This window comes from Tiliqua scincoides, chromosome 1 (genome assembly GCF_035046505.1).
Source record: "Tiliqua scincoides isolate rTilSci1 chromosome 1, rTilSci1.hap2, whole genome shotgun sequence".
Classification (NCBI taxonomy): Eukaryota; Metazoa; Chordata; class Lepidosauria; order Squamata; family Scincidae; genus Tiliqua; species Tiliqua scincoides.
The window spans coordinates 293,726,693-293,750,904 of record NC_089821.1 but is presented as its reverse complement, the minus strand read 5'-3'; the positions used below and the strand labels follow the sequence as shown (position 1 = coordinate 293,750,904).

The 24,212-nt window shown below is 42.3% G+C and overlaps 2 protein-coding genes and 1 pseudogene across 5 annotated transcripts in view; 2 read left to right on the top strand and 1 right to left on the bottom strand.

Moving 5' to 3' along the window:
* Positions 1-2,386, bottom strand: part of DGLUCY (D-glutamate cyclase) — a 31,049-nt gene extending 28,663 nt beyond the window's left edge. The window contains exon 1 of one of the 4 annotated variants that reach the window (XM_066628413.1): positions 2,243-2,386. The gene's annotated coding sequence lies outside the window, so the exon portion shown is untranslated. The remainder of the gene's footprint in view (positions 1-2,242) is intronic. The other 3 variants (XM_066628422.1, XM_066628404.1, XM_066628396.1) reach the window with 3 other exon arrangements.
* Positions 2,387-2,620: 234 nt separating this feature from the next.
* The window catches only part of RPS6KA5 (ribosomal protein S6 kinase A5), a 58,044-nt gene continuing 36,452 nt past the window's right edge, over positions 2,621-24,212 (top strand). The window contains exons 1-3 of the mRNA XM_066612159.1: positions 2,621-2,849; positions 20,736-20,807; positions 21,338-21,556. Coding sequence (XP_066468256.1) covers positions 2,777-2,849; positions 20,736-20,807; positions 21,338-21,556 — 364 coding nt within the window. The 5' untranslated portion in view covers positions 2,621-2,776. The remainder of the gene's footprint in view (positions 2,850-20,735; positions 20,808-21,337; positions 21,557-24,212) is intronic.
* Positions 10,400-10,519, top strand: LOC136637210 (5S ribosomal RNA; annotated as a pseudogene).

The following is a 24,212-nucleotide window of genomic DNA, read 5'->3' as shown; positions in this document are numbered from 1 at the left end:
TGCCCTATCACGTCTAGTTTGGAGATATAGTATAGCCTCATTAGTGAATGGTTCAAGCAGTTTCCTCATGAACATAAGAACAACCCCACTGGATCAGGCCATAGGCCCAACTAGTCCAGCTTCCTGTATCTCACAGCAGCCCAACAAATGCCCCAGGGAGCACACCAGATATCAAGAGACCTCATCCTGGTGCCCTCCCTTGCAACTGGCCTTCTGACATAGACCATTTCTAATATCAGGAGGTTGCACATACATATGGTGTAGGCTTCCTCATGAGGAAACTGCTTGAAACATTCACTAAAGAGGCTATGCCGTGTCTCCAAAACTAGACGTGATAGGGCAAAACAGATGCCATTTTTTGAATCGGCACCCCAAATATACCCAGGAATTGGTGTAACATTTAAGGAAGCAAAATGTATGTTGGCCTGTGATTTAACAGTTTTATGTTCTGCTTTGCCTGACAAAGGAGGCTATATTGTTATCAATGTTCACTGTTAATACCTTACACACAAAATATTAACCATGGTAGTATTCACATCATCAGCCACTGAGAGGTGGTAAAAGGTAAAAGTAAAAGGTAACCTCAAATTTGCCTTGACCATGTAAACACATGCAAGGTTGGGGCAAATTAAGAGAGTGTGAAAACAAGAAAACCTCCATCAGGAGATCTGAAAGGCTATTATCTCAGCTCTTTCTGGTTGCATCCCAGTTATATCTTCAAGAACTGGGAGAGTAAAAGTTGTCCTATGGAAGCTGTCCTTCTAGGAAAAGTTGTCCTTGTCCTATGGAAAGGCAGAATTATAAATTCTATGTGTATAAAAAGTACTATCTCTCTCATAGCATATTGTCCCCCTGTGCAAACTACAAGGCAAGAATTTGCCTTACATTTGAAGAAACAAAGAAAAAACTGAAAAACTCTGAATGCATCCTTAAGAATAGGACATGAATCTAATTGCCCAATTCAAGTTATTCAAGTTATTTTCCAGGACATGAGGCTAAAAAAGGACATGTCCTGCAAAAACGGGATGTCTGGTCACCCTGATCTAATTGCCCCATCTCAGAAATGTCCTCTGTGCTACAGCACTTGAATAACCTGGGTTTAACACCCATTATTGCCTTTACCTTCATCACAAATCATGGATCTAATTGCCCCATATCAGAAATGTCCTCTGTACTACAGCATTTGAAGAACCTAGGCAAACACCTATTCTGTCATTTATCTTTAACGCAAATCATGGATCTGCCCCATCTCAGAAGTGTCCTTTGTGCTACAGCACTTAAGTAACTTGGGTTTAACACCTATTTTTGCCATTAATCTTCATCAAAAGATTATCTTGCCCTAAAAATGTCAGCACTGTCCATGCAGCAAAAGGCACACAATTGTCCACAATTGCTCTACTTTTCAGCTGTTCTGAGCAGCCTGAAGATATGCAGCAGAAGAGTTTCCAGTGTCTTTTTTGCATTAGACAGGTCACCTCAGGAAAAGGCCACCTTTTCGGAGTGAGAGAGAGCAGCCCCTTCGTCAAAAGAACATAAGAAGTGCCCTGCTGGATCAGGCCAAAGGCCCATCTAGTCCAGCCTCCAGTATCCCTCAGTGGCCCACCAGATGCCTCAGGGAGCACACAAGACAACAGAGGACCTGCAACCTGGGGCCCTCCCTTGCATCTGGCATTCCGAGGTAGACTATTTCTAGTTTGTATATATTCATCAGGACTTGTAAACTGTGATGGACTTTTCCTCCAGAAATTTGTCCAATTCCCTTTTAAAGGCATCTAAGCCAATGCCATCACCATATCCTGTGGCAGGGAGTTCCACAGACACTCAATCTGAGTGGCTGCCCCCTGGATCTGGTGTTGTGTGAGAGGGAAAGAGCATTCCCCTCTTTCACTCTATCCATCAGCACATCCTGTGGCAGGGAGTTCCAGACACTCCATTTGAGTGGGTGTCCCCTGGTTCTGGTGCTGTGTGTGAGGGAAAAGACCACCCCCCTCTCCACTCTATCCATCACCACGTCCTGTGACAGGGAGTTCCACAGACACTCAGTGCTAGTGTGTCCCCTGCTTCTGGCGCTGTGTGGAGGGGAAAAGAGCACCCCCTATTCATTGTATCGTATCACCACGTCCTGTGGCAGGGAGTTCCACAGTGCTGGAGCGTGTCCCCTGCTTCTTACGCTGTGCGGGGGGGGGGGAGGGCGTCCCCGTGTCCACCGTGCGCACCCCCCGCAGCAGCCAAAGGCACTCACCGTCGAGCAGTGCCCTTGGCGGGTGAGCGACCGACCTACCCCTGTCAGACCCGGCCCGCCTGACCCCGGAAGAGGGAGAGCAGTCTGCACTCGCCGGGGGCAGAGGAGCGGGGTGCAGAGAGGAGCTGGAGCGATGGGGGGGCGAAGCGAGCGACTGGCGCAGGCCTGGACCAATGGGGGCTCGCGCCTCCTGGCGGCGGGGGCGGGGGAGGCGCAACGGTCGCCGACCAACCGTCGCCGCGGTGTGTGGACGCGCGCGCCAATCAGCTCGCAGCTCGACCCCCGTCGGGAACGCTGCCTCAGGAACGTCGAGGAGAGTAGCCAGGGGCTCCTGGAGACTAGCGCTGCTGCCCTCCTGCCCCTGCTGGGAGGGGGGCGAGAGGAGGATGGCGGGCCGCGCCGCCCGTGAGGAGGCGCCGCCCGGACCCTCGCGCCGGAACATGCAGCGCGCCTCGCAGAGCTCGTGAGCTCGCCTGGCTCGGCCTGCGCTCCGCTCCGCGCCTCCCTCCTCTCGTCGAGAGGCGCACTGAGGAGATGGAGGGAGCTGCGGGCTGCTCCGCGGGGGCAGAGCCGTCGCTGCTCACCGTCAAGCACGAGCTCAGGAACGGTGAGCGTGTCAGCGCCTGAGGGGGTCTCCTGTGTCTGTCGGGGGCTGAGGAGAGCAGCAAAGGGGAAGGAAGGCGGGAGGAGCGCGCGCGCGCGCGCGGTGGGGGCGAGGAGAGGAGCGGAGCGCGCTCGAGGACGGGGCAGTGCACGAGGAGCCCCCCTGAGAAGGCGGCGGGGAGATTGGAGCAGGCAGGGGGCAGAGAGAGAGTGCGAGAGCGTCCCAGTGGAGGAGCTGAGGCTGCGGTCCTGTCCACGCTTGCCTGGGAGTGAGCTCCAGTGACTATAAAGGGACTGACTTCTGAGTAGACAGGCATAGGATGGGGCTCTGGGGCTGCAGTCCTAGCCACACTTGCTTGGGAGTAAGCCCCAGTGACTATAAAGGGACTGACTTCTGAGTAGAAAGGCATAGGATGGGGCTCTGAGGCTGCAGTCCTATCCACACTTGCCTGGGAGTAAGCTCCATTGACTATAATGGGACCTTAGTAGACAGGCATGGGACTGGACTCTGAAGCAGCATTGGTGCCTGCGAGGAACCTTGGGGCATCTCTTAAAGGGAGGGAGATGACCATGGGGGGGGGCAGATGGAATGAGAAGCCGACCCAATGTGCAGCGGCAGTGAAGAAGGCCAATTCTATGCTTGGGATCATTAGGAAGGGTATTGAGAACAAAACGGCTAGTATTATAATGCCGTTGTACAAATCTATGGTAAGGCCACACCTGGAGTATTGTGTCCAGTTCTGGTCACCGCATCTCAAAAAAGATATAGTGGAAATGGAAAAGGTGCAAAAGAGAGCGACTAAGATGATTACGGGGCTGGGGCACCTTCCTTATGAGGAAAGGTTACGGCGTTTGGGCCTCTTCAGCCTAGAAAAGAGACGCCTGAGGGGGGACATGATTGAGACATACAAAATTATGCAGAGTGCATGGACGGAGTGGATAGATGTCTGCTCCAGTGGGGCTGTTCTTATGTTCTTAAGCCATCTGGGCAACATGTAAACATTGTTGATAGAGGGATGGGTGGCCTCCAAGGCAGAGAGCAGACAGCCCAATCCTATCCACACTTTCCTGGGAGTAAGCTCCATTGACATTAATGGGACTTATGAGTAGACATGGGCTGTAAATTGACAGAACTGGAGGAGATGAGGAAGGTAAATGGGGCAGGAGCAGGTGGGAAATGTTGAGGTGGGGAATAAATAGCAGAGAGAAAAAGGGGAGAAGCATCAATTAAAGGGAAGACAAATCATTAATTCCCACTGGGATTGCTGAGAAGGATGCACTGAGGGTCAAGGCATCTGTAACCCTCCCCCCCCCCAGTTTTTAATTTGGAAATGCCTGTACAGTAGAAAGGTAGTGCTCTGAACTGGTTCAGAGTAGGGCAACGTTTTCTAGATTCTCATAAGAACATAAGAACAGCCCCACTGGATCAGGCCATAGGCCCATCTAGTCCAGCTTTCTGTATCTCACAGCGGCCCACCAAATGCCCCAAGGAGCACACCAGATAACAAGAGACCTGCATTCTGGTGCCCTTCCTTGCATCTGGCATTCTGACATAGCCCATTTCTAAAATCAGGAGGTTGCGCATACACATCATGGCTTGTACCCCATAATGGATTTTTCCTCCAGAAACTTGTCCAATCCCCTTTTAAAGGCGTCTAGGCCAGATGCCATCACCGCATCCTGTGGCAAGGAGTTCCACAGACCAACCACATGCTGAGTAAAGAAATATTTCCTTTTGTCTGTTCTAACTCTCCCAACACTCAATTTTAGTGGATGTCCCCTGGTTCTGGTGTTATGCGAGAGTGTAAAGAGCATCTCTCTATCCACTCTGTCCATCCCCTGCATAATTTTGTATGTCTCAATCATGTCCCTCCTCAGGCATCTCTTTTCTAGGTGTCTCTTTTCTCTCCCCTTCTCTACACTGCCCCCATCTGGTAGATCACCCCTTATCCATATCTGAAATCTGAAGTATTCTGAAATTCTGGACATTTTTGTCCAAGGCTTTAAAAAAACTTTCTGTGGTGGGAGTATTAAAAGGTCTTGTACTCCTTCCCCATATACAGTGCAGGTACAAGCTGTAAGTAAAATGTCTTTGAAAAATGTCAAAGAGCCCAGCAGGCACCAGTATGGGTACCAGTGAAAAGAATAGGAGGAAATATTTCTCATTATATTTATGCAGTTATTCCAAAACCCAGACACCGTCCCATGCCAAGCTGTCTGGGTAAGGGATACTCAACCAGTACTGGTATCTTCTTATACTGATATTCACAGATTACACTTATGGGTAGGATAGTATTAATTATCTGCAAAAGAAACCAAATTGTTTCCTGGAGGGGTGCTTATGTTGTGCTGACCATTTGTGGTAAACCCCTTATTCAAACATAAATATCCGTATTGTGTTGTGACCATTTCAGCCATTTATTGGGGGGGGGGGGGAACGGCAAAATTTCATATCATAAAAGATTAGGTCATTAATGCAATAAAAGTCCAGTAAAACCCTTGGCCTAATTAGCCTTATAACTGAGTATTATAGGTCATTTGTGGCTAGTCTAAAGAAAACACTGACAGATGCACAATAAGAGATAGAGAATATACATTCCTGGAATCATGGACAGCAGAGTTGCGTTCCCTGAAAGTGACACTAGGGAAAGAGAGTGCTGTTGTTGCTCCATAGTGCCCAATAGTGTTGAACAATCATTAGATTTTGACAATTCACACGTCTAGGTTAACACAAATCTTAGATAAAGGTGTGAGCACTGATAAAGCATATTGTTGGCAACCTTCAGTCTCGAAAGACTATGGTATCGCGCTCTGAAAGGTGGTTCTGGAACAGCGTCTAGTGTGGCTGAAAAGGCCAATTCTAAGGTTTTTATCCTGCTTTTAAGTTCTGTCTTGTAATACTCAGAAACTATTAAACCTTATACAATATGTGTGTCAAGATCCTCCTGACTTACGGGGGGGGGGGTGTGCTCTAGCCTTTTAGCTCTCTCAAGCAGTGAGGGGAGGCCAGACAGCCTTTTAACCCTCCCATGGAGGAAGGGGCGGGGCTTGGAGGGGCTGGACATGAGCATAAAGCCCAGTTGGGCCAAGGATGGAGTCAGTCTGGGGTAGGGAGCTGGAGGGAGCAGAACCCAACCCGCCCATGAACCAAAGACTGGTTAGGAGCCAAAAAGCCCTATCAGCTAAGGGCCCCGGGTGACACAACCCACTTCCATCCACACTCTCTGCTGAGGCCCCAGTGGCTGTGCCGTTACTCTGGGAGACAGAACCTCCAGTGCCCCGCTGCTCCTTCTTGCAAATAAGAGGGTCCCCCTCAAGCCAGGACCCCACAATGTGTTTATTGCAAGGTTTTACTTTGGATATTGAGATGGCCTTTAATAAGCTTGAGTGGAAATTTTATTTGGTTTGTTTGAAAAATGTTTATTTTTTTGAAATATATTGGAATTACTGATGACTGCTTGAAGGAAGATTTTCAGTTACTGGATTTAATTCAGATTATTTTAGTATACAAAGAGTTAGTCAGCAAGGGCTCACATGTTTGGCATTGTTTTCCAAAATTTAAGTAGTGTCATTTGGTATTTTGTATTAGATAATCCAAAGCAATAAATAAAATCTGTTTATATGCTGAAGATATTTAAAATTTTGACTGTGAAAGCTGAGATAATCAGCAGTGCTTATGAACTATATGGAGAAGGTTTTATTTCAACATAAAATAAAAACAATACAGTTAGTATTAGTAAAAAACAGAAGAGAAAACAGCAAAATATTTGTTTAGTGATTCTTTAATATGTGGAGAGCTTGCACAAATATTTCAGTGATTGTATTTCATTTCTCAAATTCAAAATTTTCTTGAAGTTACAGAACATAACATATTAAGAAAACTAAAAAGAATATTTTCAAAATTATTCCATCTTTTGAATATGATTATTGACTTTGGCTAAAAAGTGATATGGTAAATTGGAACAAGTTATACTTTCCATCAACTGATTAAATCTGGAAATGCATTTGTTCTAAAAGCCCATCATTTCATATTTTTAAATGAAAAAGAAACATTTTTTAAAAGTTTGTATTTGACTCCATGGAAAATTCATATAACAGCTCAGTCCTTACTAATGTATCCCTTTAAAATCAGTTTAAAAACCTGAACAGTCCTTTAGCAATTTTTTGGCAACCTTCAGTCTCGAAAGACTATGGTATCGCGCTCTGAAAGGTGGTTCTGGAACAGTGTCTAGTGTGGCTGAAAAGGCCGATTCGGGAGTGACAATCCCTTCCACACTGGGAGCAAGTGCAGTCTGTCCCTGGTCTGTCTCCCTGGCTATGGGCCGTCCTTCTTTGCCTCTTTGCCTCAGACTGTTGGCCAAGTCTCTCTTCAAACTGGGAAAGGCCATGCTGCACAGCCTGCCTCCAAGCGGGCCGCTCAGAGGCCAGAGTTTCCCACTTGTTGAGGTCCACTCCTAAGGCCTACAGATCCCTCTTGCAGATGTCCTTGTATCACAGCTGTGGTCTACCTGTAGTGCGCTTTCCTAGCACGAGTTCCCCATAGGGGAGATCCTTTGGGATCCGGCCATCATCCATTCTCACGACATGCCTCCTTAATGAGAGAAAGAGTGGGCAGCTGGCTGACAATCCATCAATTCATCTCTCCCCAGGCAACCCCTCCCTTCCCCCTCAGCATGTGAAAGAATGGTGATGACTTTGCATTGGTAAAGGGAGGGGTTGAGTGAAGCGCCTTTCTAAGCTCTTGGAGGATGACTGATTGATGGATTGTCTTAATGATTCTTATCTTACATCACAAAGGTCAGCAAGGCTGTTTTTAAATCACCAGAGCAAAGAAACTTTGTTTTTTAAATTGATTTGCTATAGTGTGTTTTTTGCTATTCACATGAGTGCTTGCGAATAATGAGGCTCAACCTGTAAAAATGTGTAACCATCTGGTGAAGAATAGTTAAGGATGTGAAGACACATCCTTAACAGACCAATCCTGAGCTTCCTGGCACCCACTGGAGCAGCAGTGCCAAAGTGGCTACTGCTGTATCCAGCTGGCATCGAAAAGCAGCTGGAGGTCTCTTTGGGAGAAGGGGACCTTTGTTCCCCCCCCCCGAAAGCCCCAAGCCCCTCAGTGGGGCTTCTCACATCTATGCCAGCTATTTTGCCAGCACAGATTTGAAAGACTCTGTGTCGGGCCATCCAGCCAAACATTGAGTTCAGGATATAGTGGAGCAGAACTCTGCTGGTTCTACCCCCTCTCCAACCCTGGTTCCTCCCCTCTGACCCCATTGGCCACACTGTACCCTAAGGCTGCAATCCTATGCTCTATTACTTGACAGAAAATTAATAAAGTAATAACTATTTAAATGTTAATAACTATTATTAAATAAAGTTATTAAATTTATTTTGTTAATAACCTTAACTTTATTTAATATGATAAACATTGTATTGCTCTATTTTAAGCAAATAATTCCTTATCCTTTCCTAAAAGCACTATCAATAGATACATCCCCAAAAAACAGGACATTGATATATCATTTAAGAACAGAAAAGAGCAGCATCTGCTGCTCTGATGAGTGGATTTGGTTTAAAGGAAACTAGCGAAAGAATAAAAAATGCTTTACAGCCCAATCCTATCCACACTTACCTGGAAGTAAGCCCCATTGACCATAATGGGACTTACTTCAGAGTAGACACGCATAGGATTGGGCTGTTAGTTCAGTGTTTATCATACTGTGGGTTGGGACCCACTAGATGGGTCGTGAGCCAATTTCAGGTGGGTATCCATTTATTTCAATATTTTATTTTTATTAGACTTGATGCTACCAAGGCATGTAACTGTATTTGGGGAAATGTTACAGACCTGTACTTTTAACAAGCTACTATGTATGTTCTTTTAACAATGATAGTAAATGGGGCTTACTCCTAGGTAAGTGTGGGTAGGACTGCAGCCTAAGATTGATAAAAATTTTCCTGCTTGATGATGTCACTTCTGGTCATGACATCACTTCCAGTGGGTCCTGACAGATTCTCATTCTAAAAAGTGGGTCCCAGTGCTCAGTGTGTGAGAACCATTGCTTTAGTTCAGGGGTGTCCAAAGTTTTTGGCAGGAGGGCTACATCATCTCTCTGACACTGTGTCTTTGGAAAGAAAAGAGTTAATTTAAATTTATAATTTGAATAAATTTACATAAGTTTACGTAAATGATTATATTAAAGATGAACTTGCATGAATGAATGAAGGTCTTGCTATAGCTCAAGGCTATAAAAGGCCTTGCACAAAGCAAGGCTGGCCTTTCCTTTGCTGCCGCTCTATGTTACAGATTTGAAACAGTAAGCAGTGGAGGGAGTCCTCATCCCACAGCTCATGCGAGAGGTCAAACAGTCGCCCTCACACTGAGAGCAGTTGCGTTGGGCCAGTGCGGGCTCCAACAAATCTCCAGAGGCTCATTGGAGACTGGGGGCTCCCTGAGGGCTGCATTGAGAGGCCTCAAGGGCTGCAAGTGGTCCCAAGGGCCGGGGTTTGGGCACCCCTGCTTTAGTTCATGAGAAACTATAAGGAATATAGTTCCATAAAGAATGTCCAGCTTCTTGCTGTAAGAATTCAGTTCTAGTGATTGTAGAAACTGCAATTAACCTTAGTCGTGCAACACAGTGGAGTGAAGCTATTTTTGAGATCTAACATGTAGAGCTTTCAATTTACTACTTAAATATTTTGTTCTTCGTATAGAATTTTGAAATACTGTACTTACCTCCCACAGTTGTTTATGTATGTGGAATGTCTTGAGAAGGAGAAAAATGAAGCACAATTCTTTCTTATATCTTTAAACTACAACTTTTCCAAGTCAGAATGGTTTGGGAGAATGAGACAAAAGAATCCAGAATTGGAGAAAGGGAACAGTTGAAGGTAGAATATGTGGCTTCTAGAGAGAGAATAGAGGTCACTGAGGAGAGGCTGGACCATGCATACATACTGAGGCTTTCATGGCCAGAACGTTTAAATCAAATTAAAAATGTCCAATCTTGAATACCATGGTCCAACAGAGTACCTTTTGCCTGACATTTCACCCCCCCCCATGGAGGATATTCTGAAAGGTTCAATCACCATCATTCCATTTCTCTCCTTAGAAGGAAGGAGAATTTAAGTCCTACTGATTGCTAGGCATGTGTTTTCAATTAGCTATTAACCAAACAACCAGCCACTTGATATCACAGACTGTTGAACTCTGCTTTCTTTTTCTTGCTCGTTCTTTGTTAAAGTGACAGTGCTGTTTTCTCTCACATTGGCTCTTTCTCTATTATGTAACCCCTGATCTTTGTGTTCTTAAGAGCTGGGAGCCAGGTATTACTGATTTCTGATTACTAAAGAAAACTTTGATGTCTCACCTTGGTCTTCTCACCTCCATCTAGAATACCTTTACTAAAACCATTCACCTTTCCTATTGCTATGACCATGCTCTCCTTAAATCTTAACATTGGCTTCTGGTCTGTTTCAAGATCCAGTACAAACACCTGGTCCTTACCTTCAAAGCCTTCCATGGCCTTGTTTCACCTTGCCTTTCTGTTTTCATACAGCATCTGTTACCCTGCACATGGCTGATCTTGTCTGATCTCGGAAGCTAAGCAGGGTCAGGCCTGGTTAGTACTTGGATGGGAGACCGCCTGGGAATACCAGGTGCTGTAGGCTTATACCATAGTCTTTCGAGACTGAAGGTTGCCAACCTATCTGTTTTCATATCCCACTACACTCATGTTCATTATCTTTGTTTCTATTATGTGAAAACCTGGGAAAAAACAAAATAGTCTCTCCTTTCCCCCTCCCCCAGTCATTTCCCCCCCAGTGGAAAAATTTGGAAATTTTGGAAAACATGAGGGGGGGGAGCTTCTTAGGAAATATTAAGTAAGCGTTTAAAATATTGTTGTATCTTCTCCTTATTCCTTCAAAATACTTTCTAATTATATAAGATCACCTAGAGCAGTGGTCCCCAAACTTACCAAAGTCACAGCACCCTGCAGCCTGGCTCAACAGGGTGCTGCTATTCTGAATTGTGTGAAATCTTGCAGCACCCAAATCTCATGAGATCTCATGCAATCCAAAGTCGCAGCAACCAAATCTTATGAGATTTTACACAATGTAAAGATGTTTTAGCCAATTACAGTTCCTGCATGTGGCAGGCATGTACAACTCTCAAATCTCTTCTTACTTGCTTCAAATTCTTCCACCTTCTGCAGCACATGAAAGCATATATGTTTGGCCCTAAAGGTCATTAGTAAAATCTGATATTAATACTGTGGTATGTTAAGCTGGAGGCAGATTTTAGCTTTTTTTTCTTGAAAGTTGGAAAGAGATTGATTGAAAGTTGTTTTTTGTTGTTTTTTGTGGTGTGTATGCTCAACCCACTGTAGCTGCTAAACAGGTGCTTCAGGGTTTTTTGGTTTTGGATTTTTTTGCGCTGGGTCTTCTGTTTCTGGTTAATACAAACATAATCCATGTAGTTCAAATCAGTAATGGAAAATCCTTCTTGGTTTCTGTGTTTGGCTTTTTCTTTGTTTTTTACAACCTGCAAAAACAAAAATGGTTAATACCTTTGAGTGTAACAGCTTACTGCTCCAGCATGTTTAGATGTGATGATAATAAATGAAAATTAATGTTGCATATATTCCAGTTTTTCCCCCAAATTGATTTCTTTTCCCCCATAGCTTCAAAATTTGGGAGATTTTACATCTCTGACTCCACCACCCTTGGCTAGCCAGATGCCTCCTGCTTCTCAAACAGTTCTACCTCTTCTCCCTTGCTGCTCCTTTTTTCCTGGAATGAGCCCCTATAGTAGGAATCTGCTTTGGGCAAGTCACTGTCTTCTTAGCCTTCCTTGTCTTTGGGAATAACTGGAAACACTGTGTTAATGATAGTGAAGAAAAAAGTGTTGTAAATTGATAGTGATATATTAATAAACAGCAATGGTTCTTTGGTATGAGCATACTTATATCTCGCAGTATGTGTAGTTTACAATTTATATTTAGTTCAAATCTTTTACTATATCCCAGGGGTCTCCAAACTCCAGCCTGGGGGCCATATGCCGCTTGCAGCGAACCTCTCTTTGGCCCACGGCCAGCTTCTGGTGCCCTGAGAGCCTCTGGCCCACTCAATTGAACTTGGCCAAAACTGTGCTCACATTCGGAGGATGTTCTAAGGGCAAGGGAAGCTGCACACAGCATCCCCGGCCTTAGAACGTCTTTTAAAGGCCTAAAAGCATCAATTCCTGGTTTTCCTGAAAAATCAGAAGTAACATTCTGTGCCCTTTGAAGGCTTTAGATAGTTTCCTGAGGATCGGGGAGATCTCCCCAGCCCTCATAAGAACAGCCCCACTGGATCAGGCCATAAGCCCATCTAGTCCAGCTTCCTGTATCTCACAGTGGCCCACCAAATCAGAACATGCTGCAGTTGTTTCCTGTGTTGTACTGGTTCTGAGGTATTTACTCCTGTATATTTAAATAAGCGGCTTGAGAGGTGGGGGAATGGGGGTCCATTTGCGTATGTACTTTATTTCTGCGGTGTGCGAGAAATCCTGGAAATCTCCTGGAAAAATCTTGGAAATCTGAGCCCATTTAGTCATTCATCTAAGTCCAGTCTCTAATGTATTTATTTAAATTTTATATTTTAAATTTTTTTTCCTGCCCTTGACATCATGCCAGATATTTGATGTGGCCCTCTGGCCAAAAAATTTGGAGACCCCTGCTATATCCCAAAGAAACTAGTTTGTATAGTCAAAATTTAATCCTTCAGAGCCAAGGTAAATAATTTTAACCAAATGATTCTCAAGTAACAAATCCTGAGAGTTCAACTTACCTGGCTACCTGGTAATGTAAATTGTATTTGCTTTATATATGTTTGTACATTTTCATGGTCAGCAATAAGCCAACAATTTAACATATATTTATTTGGGTGAGAAGACCATGGTTGTATCAAAGAGTTAGAAGCCATGTTGTTAAAAAAGTCCAACGTTCTGTTTTTTCAGAACTTCATCAGGGAAAATACACCTAAACAAGACACATTGCTAGACAGCAAGCCAGAAACGGCAGTTAAAAAACCAGTATCCTCCAGGTGCTTAGAGTTCCATTTTACTGCTGCATTCTTAACACAAACTCAGCTTAATCACAGTATCCCATCTCTGCTAGAGACTTTACATCAAAGGCACAACAGACGTGATTAGTAATATTCTCCATAAAGCAAATTTCTGAACAATCTTCACGTCAACTATCAAGGTCCAGCAACTTCTTAGCAATACTAAGGCTAGGAGACAACAGCTAGATACATCTGGCATGTATAGGATACCCTGTGAGTGTAATCATGTCTACATAGGCACCACCAAATGTTCTATAAAAACCAGACTTGCAGAACATGAAAGGCACTGCTGTTTAATGTACCTGGATCAATCAACAATAGCACAGCATACAGTAGAAACAGGTCATCAATAAATTTCAAAGCCACACAGGTTCTTTCCAGTAATAGATTTTATTTCCCAAGGCTTTACAGAGAAGCAATCAAAATAGTTAAAACATCCCCATAACATCAACAGAAAAGGAGTCCCCTGTTTCTGGTGTTACGTGAGAGTGTAAAGAGCATCTCTCTATCCACTCTGTCCATCCCCTGCATAATTTTGTATGTCTCAATCATGTCCTCCCTCAGGTGTCTCTTTTCTAGGCTGAAGAGGCCCAAATGCCGTAACCTTTCCTCATAAGGAAGGTGCTCCAGCCCAGTAATCATCTTAGTCGCTCTCTTTTGCACCTTTTCCATTTCCACTATGTCTTTTTTGAGATGCGGCGACCAGAGCTGGACAAATACTCCAGGTGTGGCCTTACCATAGATTTGTACAACGGCATTATAATATTAGCTGTTTTGTTCTCAATACCTTTTTAAATGATCCCAAGCATAGAATTGGCCTTCTTCACTGCCGTTGCACATTGGGTCGACACTTTCATCAACCTGTCCACCACCACCCCAAGATCTCTCTCCTGATCTGTCACAGACAGCTCAGAACCCATCAGCCTATATGTAAAGTTTGGATTTTTTGCCCCAATGTGCATGACTTTACACTTACTGACATTGAAGCGCATCTGCCATTTTGTTGCCCATTCTGACATGACCACAGCATATGTTTAAGTGTAGCATTCAAACTTGAGCATCTCCAACATCTAGTTTCCTTACTAAGTCCTTTAAGGAATAGCCTCTGTGGTGTCCAGTATATTCTAAAGAGTATTTTTTGCTGTATTAGGTGTAATTTAAGATTTCTAGATATTGCCTGTGTATTCTTAAGTGCTACAGCCGATTGCTCACCCAGGATAGGACATTCCAATTCAGAGTTCCATTTAGTTCGAAGTAAATGTGTATCAAACTTAGTACGTGACATTAGATATTTATAAACAAATATTACTGGTTTCTTCATATCAACAGACTGCATAAGTACGTCTAGGAGTGGGGGAGTTTGTGAAGCACATAGTGCAGAAGGACCAAATTTAGAAACTAATAATTGTTGCAATTGAAAATATTGCCAGCTAGTGGACTTTGGAAGGTGATACTGTTCACTAAGTCTATCAAATGAGAAAAATTCCTGATCCTGTTCAATAAGTTGATCTAATGTAAAAATTGCCCTATCAGTCCAGCTCCTCCATAAAAAAGATTCCCTATTAATCTCTAAAGATTCGTCCATAACGTTAATCTACAGTAGGAATAGGGATCAAATTCAAACTTCTGTGCCATCATATTCCAAATACACCTAGCTGAGATTACTGTCACAGGTACTTGTTGATTAGTAACGTGTTTAGACCCCAATGCTACCTACCCATTTACACAATGGAGCTAACAGTCATTTCTAACACCACCCATGATGGTATCTCATTTTGCTGGTTATTCCATCTATTGCAGAAAGTTAACAAGTATGCAAAATGGTATAGTTTAAGGTCAGGAAGTCCAAACCCTCCCTCCTTATGTGACAATTGCATCTGTTTTAATGAAATCCTTGGTGTTGCAGAACCCCATAAAAATTTCCTAAACAAAATATAGAACTTATTAAAATAACTTTGTGGTATACATAAAAAAATTGCACGTAGTACATATATAATACGAGGAATAATATTCATTTTTAAAGTATTCACTTTTCCCCATAGAGACAGATTTAGGGATGCCCGTTTATCAAGATCCAATGAGATATCAAGTATCAGCTTATCAAAATTCATCAAATATCATCTGCTTGATATCTCTGGAATATCAAATACCTAATAAATGCAGGACACCACCTAAAATTACATACGCTAAATATATCTTGCAAAATACTGTCTCCAAGAGGCAACACTTCGGATTTGCTCCAATTAATAGTGTAACTAGAAATATTACCAAAAATATTAATGAGCTTCAGTAATTCGGGTATAGACACAAGGGGTCTGCAATAAATAACAATATATCATCAACATACAAAACGATCTTAAATTCACTATTATATTTAACTCCTTGAATTCTGGAGTTTTGCCTAATTGCACAGTCAAGAGGCTCTAAACAGAGATTAAAGATTAGAGGAGAGAGTGGACAACCCTGCCTGGTTCCTTTACCCAAATATATTTTGGGAGATATACAACCATTTATTATTTGTGATGTGGGCCAAGAGTATAAAATCTGAACCCATTGCAAAAACTCTTGAGGTACTCCAAATTTTGTGAGTCTAGATAAAATAAATCGCCATTGAACCCGGTCAAAAGCCTTCTCTGCGTCCAATGAGATAATAGCAGACTGATGGTTTTTGTTTTTTTTATTCCAAAGTAATCAGATCTACTACTAATCTTAGGTTATCAGCCCCTTGTCAACCATGTATAAATTCAACCTGATCAGGATATGCAAGTGTTTTGATAACTTGCTGCAATCTACTCGCCAGCACCATGGATAGAATTTTGGCGTCCACATTCATTAACAATATAGGACGATAATTAGCACCATCAGTATGATCCTAATTTGGTTTTGGAATAAGTGTAATGTAGGCTTCTGCGATAGAAGGGAGTAATATACCTAACACAAAAATCTTATTGTAAAAAGATTTTAGTGGGACTAAAACATCAGAAAACATCCTGTACCATTCCACGGGGAATCCGTCAGGCCCTGGCATTTTTCCTAATGACAACTTAAAAATCACACTTTTAATTTCCTCCAACTTAATTGGTTCAACCAAGGTTTGTTGTTGGTCCACACTTAACCCAGGCAGCTTCACGTTTAGAAAGAAGGATTCTATATCCTCATTCACAGGTTCCCTGTCACATCCATATAACTTGGAATAGAATTTGAAAAATTGTTCATTTATTCCTTTAGGATTAGAACAATGATTACCATCCTCATCCTTTATAATAGGAATATGTTTGTTAAAACAACAACAACAACAACAACAACAACAAACCTTTATTAGGCATATATGTTTTTTTAAACCTTGCTGCTTTAGTCGATGAGATAAAATCTTACCAGATCTCTCACCACTCTCCCAATACGTCTGATGTAAACAAATCATTGCACGTTCCACCTTAATTATCTCCTCCAATTCAATTTTCACTTTTTGTAATTGAGCATAAGTATCAGGTGAAGGCAGCGTAGCCAACTGGCGAATTAGATATTGCAATTTGCTTTTTAATGTCTCCTCTTGCATTGCCTTTAGTTTTTTCTTGTAGGAAGAATAAGAAATAATTTTACCTCTCAATGTTATCTTATATGCCTCCCACAAAGAAACTTGTAATGAAACACTTTCTTCATTAAATTCAAAAAATTATTTCGTTTCATTATTTATACTTTTGAAGCTTTTGTCATTTAAGGAGGATATATCTAAATGCCATGGTTTAAATACCTTAGTTTCACCCGAAAGTGTGGAGGATATCGAAACTGGAGAGTGGTCTGATAAGGCATCAAGGTCAATATAAGTTTGCGTAATCTTAGATAAGAAGGACTTGGACACCAAAAAAATAATCTATTCTAGAACAAGTATGGAGGACCGGGGAAACAAATGTATATTCTCTATCGAAAGGATGCAATGCACGCCATGGGTCAATCAGACCTAAATCTTCCATATATATTTTAAGTGTTGACCTAACTTTAGTATTTATTCTATAAGAGGCAGAGCTTCTGTCAAGATAAGGATCTGTAACTTCATTGAAATCTCCAGCACATATCACATACTGATAATCTGTTATGATAAGGTGACTAAAACAATTATGAAACACCTGTGGATTGTCTTGATTAAAACCATATACACTGATAATAGTAAATATTACACCTTACCACTTGACCACTAATATTATGTATCTACCTTCTGCATCTGCTATGACCTGAGAGACTTGAAGTGTTACACATCGATGAATCAAAATAGCCACACCTCTTGAGCTTGTAGAGTCACCTGCAAGATAAGCCTCACCCATCCACTTGTGAGTTAAGAGGTTTTCCTCTCCAGGCAAAAGATGTGCCTCTTGGAGTAACACAATTCCTGGTTTCATTTCCCCAAGCCTGGAAAGTACTTTCTGACATTTATGTGTATCTCTAATGCCCTTCATGTTCTATGAGATCATTTTAAACATACCTAAGTATTACAATATCATTGATATAATCTATCTTGGAGTTGCCCCTAGTATTTTTGTATAATAATAATTTTTAAAAATTGCCCTCATTTATATTGGTACGTACAAAATTAATATCTAGGCCTGCATGAAAATATACTATTCCAAGAAAACAGAACCTGCAAAATACTCTGATCGCTATAATAAACTTCATATTAAAAATATAACAAAAAGAAAAAACCCATGTGTGTATAAAAAAACAACCCCAAAAATAAAACCCAATAATACACCACCACCAATATGTAAAAAGAAAAAAGAAAAGAAAAAACTAAAAAAAAAAAATAATATGTCAGTGTTTAGAGGTGTCTTTAAGCAAAATACATATTTAAGTCAGAGTGAGCTTTTGTAGTGAGAAGCACCTAACCTTGCAGGTCGTTGGAGTACTAAATGGGCCCAGAGTTCAGTAAGCATGTACCTAAAGATATTTAGATGATTTTTTTTGCTTCCTTTGCTATTTTGTAACCTTTGCTGAAAATGCTTTGTAATTTCCCTCATTTGAAGGTAGAGGGGCTTCTGTAAGATAGATCCTACTTTGTTGTTTTAACAATAAAACTTCTTAAAAACATGCTGAAACATAATATGGAAAGTGATCAATCACCCAGAATCTCTCAGGGCACTTCTGGTCCAAAACAGGGCAAAGGCATAGTCTTCTGTTCTTGAAACAGATAAAAATACTGTGATGAATACATGAAATATGGGTTTTCATATGGAGGAGATGAGGACTTAATATTCAATCAATTGGCATCCTTCAGTCTCGGAAGACTATGGTATCGTGCTCTGAAAAGTGGTTCTGGAACAGTGTTTAGTGTAGCTGAAAAGGCCAATTTGGGAGTGACAATCCCTTCCACACTGGGAGCAAATGTAGTCTGTCCCTGGTGTGTCTCCCTGGCTACCGGCCTTTCTTCTTTGCCTCAGTCTGTTGGGACTTAATATTAATTACAAACACTGAGCTAATATGAGGGGTACAATTTCTAGAATCGGCTGCCAAGGGATATGCAAGTGAAAAAGGTTGGGAACCACTGCAGGAGAACCATGAATCAAATCCACCTTTAAGGTGTCTGGTGTGTTAAGCCAGAAGCTCTACATATAACATACAATTTATAACACAAAACTGGGAGTGTGCAATTGAATTCACAGCAGAGAGACAAGCAACAAAGAATACCTGTGACCAAGTGCAGCTGCACATAGTTGCAAGCCTATTTACTCAGAAGCAGACCCTTTGCTTCCCATGGGTGTTATTCTTAAGTAATGGTGCACTGAATTGTAGCTTCTGAAACATTTGATGGGAGCATTTCCAATTTCAGGGAAGGTACATCAAACAGCTGTAATAAGCCCACCCTAATCTGCTCTGAGGGCTGTTTCTTGACCATGTTCCTCTTGATTTATAGCAGCATCAAGGCTTTCAAGGGGGTTTCATCCTTAAAAGAAGTATGATGGTTCTGGGGTTCAGCTCTCCCTCTCTGCCTTGGGGGATGTGCAAATTGAAACTATCTGCTGCTGTAATCAGTTTCCTGGTCAGTTTCCTTGATTGTGTGGCTTGTAAATAGCAGGGAAGACAAAGGCACAATCCTAACCCCTTATGTCAGTGCTTTCCAGCACTGACATAAGGACAATGCAGTGTAAGGGAACAAGCATTCCCTTACTTTGAGGAGGCCTCCATGAGTGACACCCAACTGCAGGATGCAGCACATGCCCCATTGGCACTGCTATGCGAGTGCTGGAAAGCACTGACATAAGGGGTTAGGATTGTGCCCAAAGAGGGACAGTGCGAGAAGGGAGAAAAGAAGGGAGGTGCAGCGGGCAGGAAGAAGGAGAAATGAAAATAGATTCAGTAGAGTGATGACGGGCAGCGGGAAGATGAAGGAAAGAGAGATATACTATACTATATCTCCAAAACTAGACATGATAGGGCAAAACGGATGCCATTTTTTGAATCAGCACCCCAAATATTCCAAGGAATTGGTGTAATGTTTAAGGAAGTAAAATGTGTGTTGGCCTGTGTAATGGGCCCCCCTGAATAAAATTACCTTCAGGCTGACTGTATAAGGCAGTGGTTTTCAACCTTTTTCATCTCATGGCACACTGGCAAGGCACTAAAATGGTCAAGGCACACTATGCTGTCAGTGGGGGCTCACATCCCCCAATGGTCTTATTGATAAATGACCCTCTCCCAAATTCCCGTGGTACACCTGGGGACCATTTGCGGCACACCAGTGTGCCACGTCACAGTGGTTGAAAATGGCTGGTATAAGAGGTATATGAAACATACATGAATTTTGTGCTTGGACTTGGGGTCCTACCTTCAAGACCACTCATCTATATGCAAGTATACCAAAATATGGAAAAATCTGATTTCCAGAATGCTTCTGGTCCCATACATTCCGGATGACGGATGCCCAACCTGTAGTTGAAGGGAGGGAAAAGAGCTTGCGGTAGATGGCATGTGGACCATGGGTTTGCAACTGAGCAGTTAAAGTAAAAACTAGCAATCCTTATTATGGGTCAGGCTCAAGCGCGAACTTCATGACAAGCTTCTTCCTATTGAGTTCCTCATGCTATCTTGCAATTTACTTTCCAAACTTTGAGAAAAGGTTGAAATGCGGTTTTTGATGTGGCTTGAGGATTTGTCGTTTAGAAGGAAGCAGTTAGAGCAGTGTTTCTCAAACTGTGGGTCGGGACCCACTAGGTGGGTCACGAGTCAATTTCAGGTGGGTCCCCCTTCATTTCAATATTTTATTCTTAATCCATTAGACTTGATGCTTTCGTGGTATGTGACTGCATTTGGGGAGATGTTACGGATCTGTACTTTTAACAAGCTACTATGTATGTTCTTTTAACAGTGATAGTAAATGGGACTTACTCCTGGGTAAGTGTGGGTAGGATTGCAGCCTAGGATTGTAAAATATTTTCCTGCTTGATGATGTCACTTCTGGTCATGACATCACTTCCCGTGGGTCCTGACAGATTTTCACTCTAGAAAGTGGGTCCCGGTGCTAAATGTGTGAGAACCACTAAGTTAGAGATTTCATTGGACAAACTTGAGCAAATTTTTGGATCCCATGATTATTATCAATGTGTGGGTTATCTTTTTTTCTAAGCTCTAAGAGATTAATTATCTCTTAATAATTCATACAAGATTAATACAAAAGCAAGCTCTAAGAGATTAATCTTTTTGTTCAAACTAAATTTGCCATAATTTTGTGTTTTCCCTTGGTGTGATTACAAAGCCAGTAATTTGACACTGGAATATTTTTGTGTTTTTTTAGCAAACTTGACAGGCCATATAGAGAAGGTTGGCATTGAGAACTTTGAACTCCTGAAAGTTCTTGGAACAGGAGGTAAGAATTACTATTTTTTGCTAATGAAACAGGGAAATACTGTTTTTTGATTGTGATTAATGGTAGCAATCCTAACCAACTTTCCAGCACCAAGGTAAGGGCAATGCAGCTCCAAGGAAGGGAACAAACATTCCCTTACCTTGAGGAGACCTCCATGACTCAACTGCAAGATACAGCACATGCCCCACTGGCACAGCTATGTCATTGCTGGAAAGTTGGTTAGGATTTGGGCCTCAAAAATCTTAAATTTAATTATTGCAAATATGGTAAGTAGAAAATCTGTTTTTTCACAGAAGCTATGAATATTTTGGTGACCTGCTAGGCATCTGAATTCCACTGCTTTCAATCATGTTTAATAATGTGTTTATTTGAATTAAGAGGATGCAGTGATACCACTGGGTTCGCAAATTTCAAGTTTTATGTTTTTTACATTGGGATCTCTGCTTGGTTGTGAATATGATAGGGATTGAGTACTATAATTTAAATTAGTATTGCATATTTAATCTTTTATCTTTTGGTTTTGCTCTTAGCCTATGGAAAAGTATTTCTGGTGAGGAAAGTAAGTGGCCATGATACTGGCAAGTTGTATGCTATGAAAGTATTGAAAAAAGCAACCATAATTCAAAAAGCCAAAACAACAGAACATACAAAGACTGAACGGCAGGTACTGGAACACATTCGACAGTCTCCATTTTTGGTCACTTTGCATTATGCTTTCCAGACAGACACGAAACTTCATCTCATTTTGGGTAAGTGGTTACATAAAGGTATCTCTTATTGAACAACACAAATCAGACTTTAAGATTGACTTTGTCGCATGAGATTGAATTATAGATTGCAGAACTGTGATCATGAACATTAGTATTTTTGACTGCTTATATCTGTATTTTTATTAAAAGTATTAGCCGTCTGATGCAAATTTATTGGTGTGTGAGAAACAAAAGTAGAAATCATGCTTTTGTCACTTGAAAAACTTTATTTCCATGTAATTCTTGTTATATTCTGCCATAGACTGGCCTCTGCGGCTGCTTTGGCCCTCTTAGGGTTGATTTGTCAACATTCAATTTTAAAATTAGTTATCAGCAAAAAGAACTTTTCACATCAGTTGTACATGGTAGAAGGTTGTGTTAAAATAAGTTCATGGAATTTAAGTGTGTTGAATAAGATGTAATTGGTTGATTCAAGTATTACTCTCCAACTTAAATGCTTTTTGTTGATTCTTAGAATGGATTCGGCTAGGGCAGGGGTCGGCAACCTTAAACATTCAAAGAGCCATTTGGACCTGTTTTCTGGAGAAAAGAAAACCTCGGGAGCCACAAAACCCTTTTGATATCTAAAATGAAGATAACACTGCATATATAGTTTTTTTTTACCTTTATGCTATATATAAAAAAACTATAGTGTATTGCATTTTTGAAATGAATGAACTGCTACAGAGAAAACAATATGTAACATATTTTAATGTTACAAGATCACCATAATCTTAAATTTAGAATTACATATAAAAAACGAAAGAGCTAAAATAAAATACATTTAAATTAAATACTAATTTATTTTCCCAGGGCCTGCCCTAGCCAATTTGGTGCTATAGGCAAGACTTGGGCTGGTGCCCTCCCTAGCAGAAAATCCTGACCAACAGTAAATAGTCATCTTTGTGTCTTTTCCACAGTAATGTAAAAGAGGTACAATGAAATACAAAATCTAATGACTAGTATTTTTCAATACAATAAAGAGATTTATAGTTATTACTCCCCCTTATATGTCCCAATTTATAATGCACTCCCCTCTTGTATATGCAACTTTTATAATGTGTTCCCCTCTTACAGGTCCCATTTTTATAATGTAGCCCCTTCTTGTAGCTCCCTTGTAGGTGCTGGGGCACCTTCCTTATGAGGAAAGGCTACGGCGTTTGGGCCTCTTCAGCCTAGAAAAGAGGTACCTGAGGGGGGAAATGATTGAGACATACAAAATTATGCAGGGGATGGACAGAGTGGATAGGGAGATGCTCTTTACACTCTCACATAACACCAAAACCAGGGGACATCCTCTACCTGTCTACTCAGAAGTCAGCCCCAGTAGAGTGAATGGGGCTTCCTCCCAGGGAAGTGTGGACAGGCTCCTCTGCCTGTCTACTCAGAAGTCAGCCCCAGTAGAGGGAACGGGGCTTCCTCCCAGGGAAGTGTGGACAGGCTCCTCTGCCTGTCTACTCAGAAGTCAGCCCCAGTAGAGGGACCGGGGCTTCCTCCCAGGGAAGTGTGGACAGGAATGCAGCTCACCTCACTCCTTCCTGCCCATTGCCTCAGCAGTGCTGCGTCTCCCGCGCTTCTCCGACCAGCCTCGCCTCTTCCGTTCAGCCCCCTGCCGGCTGCAGGGTGAAGGAAGGAAGAGCGCAGGGAAGAGGTGCCCGCCCCCCCCCGCACCTGCTCGAAGTGGGGCGGGGAGAGCAGGTCCAGGAGAGCGCAGCTGGTCCAGGAAGGAGCTGCTGTGCGGGGGGGGGGCGCTTTGCAGGGAAGGAGCTGCAGCTTTGCAGGGAGGAGCAGCGCCCAGCATTCACCAGCAGCCACCCGCAGCACATCGCTGGAGTGAGGCGCCCTCGGGGCTGGGCTGGCTGGGCGGAGGCCAAGGGGAAGGGCGCCCCACTTCCAGCCCCCACTGGGGAGCCGCATCAGAGGACTGAAAGACCCGCATGCGGCTCTGAAAACACAGGTTGCCGACCCCAGGGCTAGGGTGATAGAATCACCGTGTGTAGTGTCTTTTTTTTTTTTTTTGTGGGGCTAGGAAGGTTGGCACATATTTTCAATTATTTGACATATGATGGTTTATCACCTCTTCCTAAACCTGTCATTTTCAACAATTTGTTGAAACATTACACTTGCAAACGTGACACTGAATATGTTAGGTTTTTTTAATTATATGAAAGCTTCAGATTCAGAAATATGGACCATAAGTTCTATGCATGTGAGATGTCCAGATAGTATTAGAGATGAAGCAGTTGGGGTCAGAACTGAGAACAAGACAGAAGAAGAAATAGCACGAGGCAAGCTGGGCTAGAAAGTACAAAGAAAACACAGTTACATTGGAGCATTTCAGAAAAGAACTGATATGAAATTTCTATGGTTAAGTTTGCTGGTTATTGCCCTGAAGGCTTTTGTAAGTATCTTCTGAGAAGTCAGAAGGAGGTATATGTTAAAAGTTTTATTTATGTAGTCCAGCCAGTGCCAACTTTGTTGCTGATTAGGTAAGCTTTTGACCTTTGGTGCTGGCAAACTCCATTCAGTTACTATAAATGTTAACATTGTATTGGCAACCTTCAGTCTCGAAAGACTATGGTATCGCGCTCTGAAAGGTGGTTCTGGCACAGCGTCTAGTGTGGCTGAAAAGGCCAATCCGGGAGTGACAATCCCT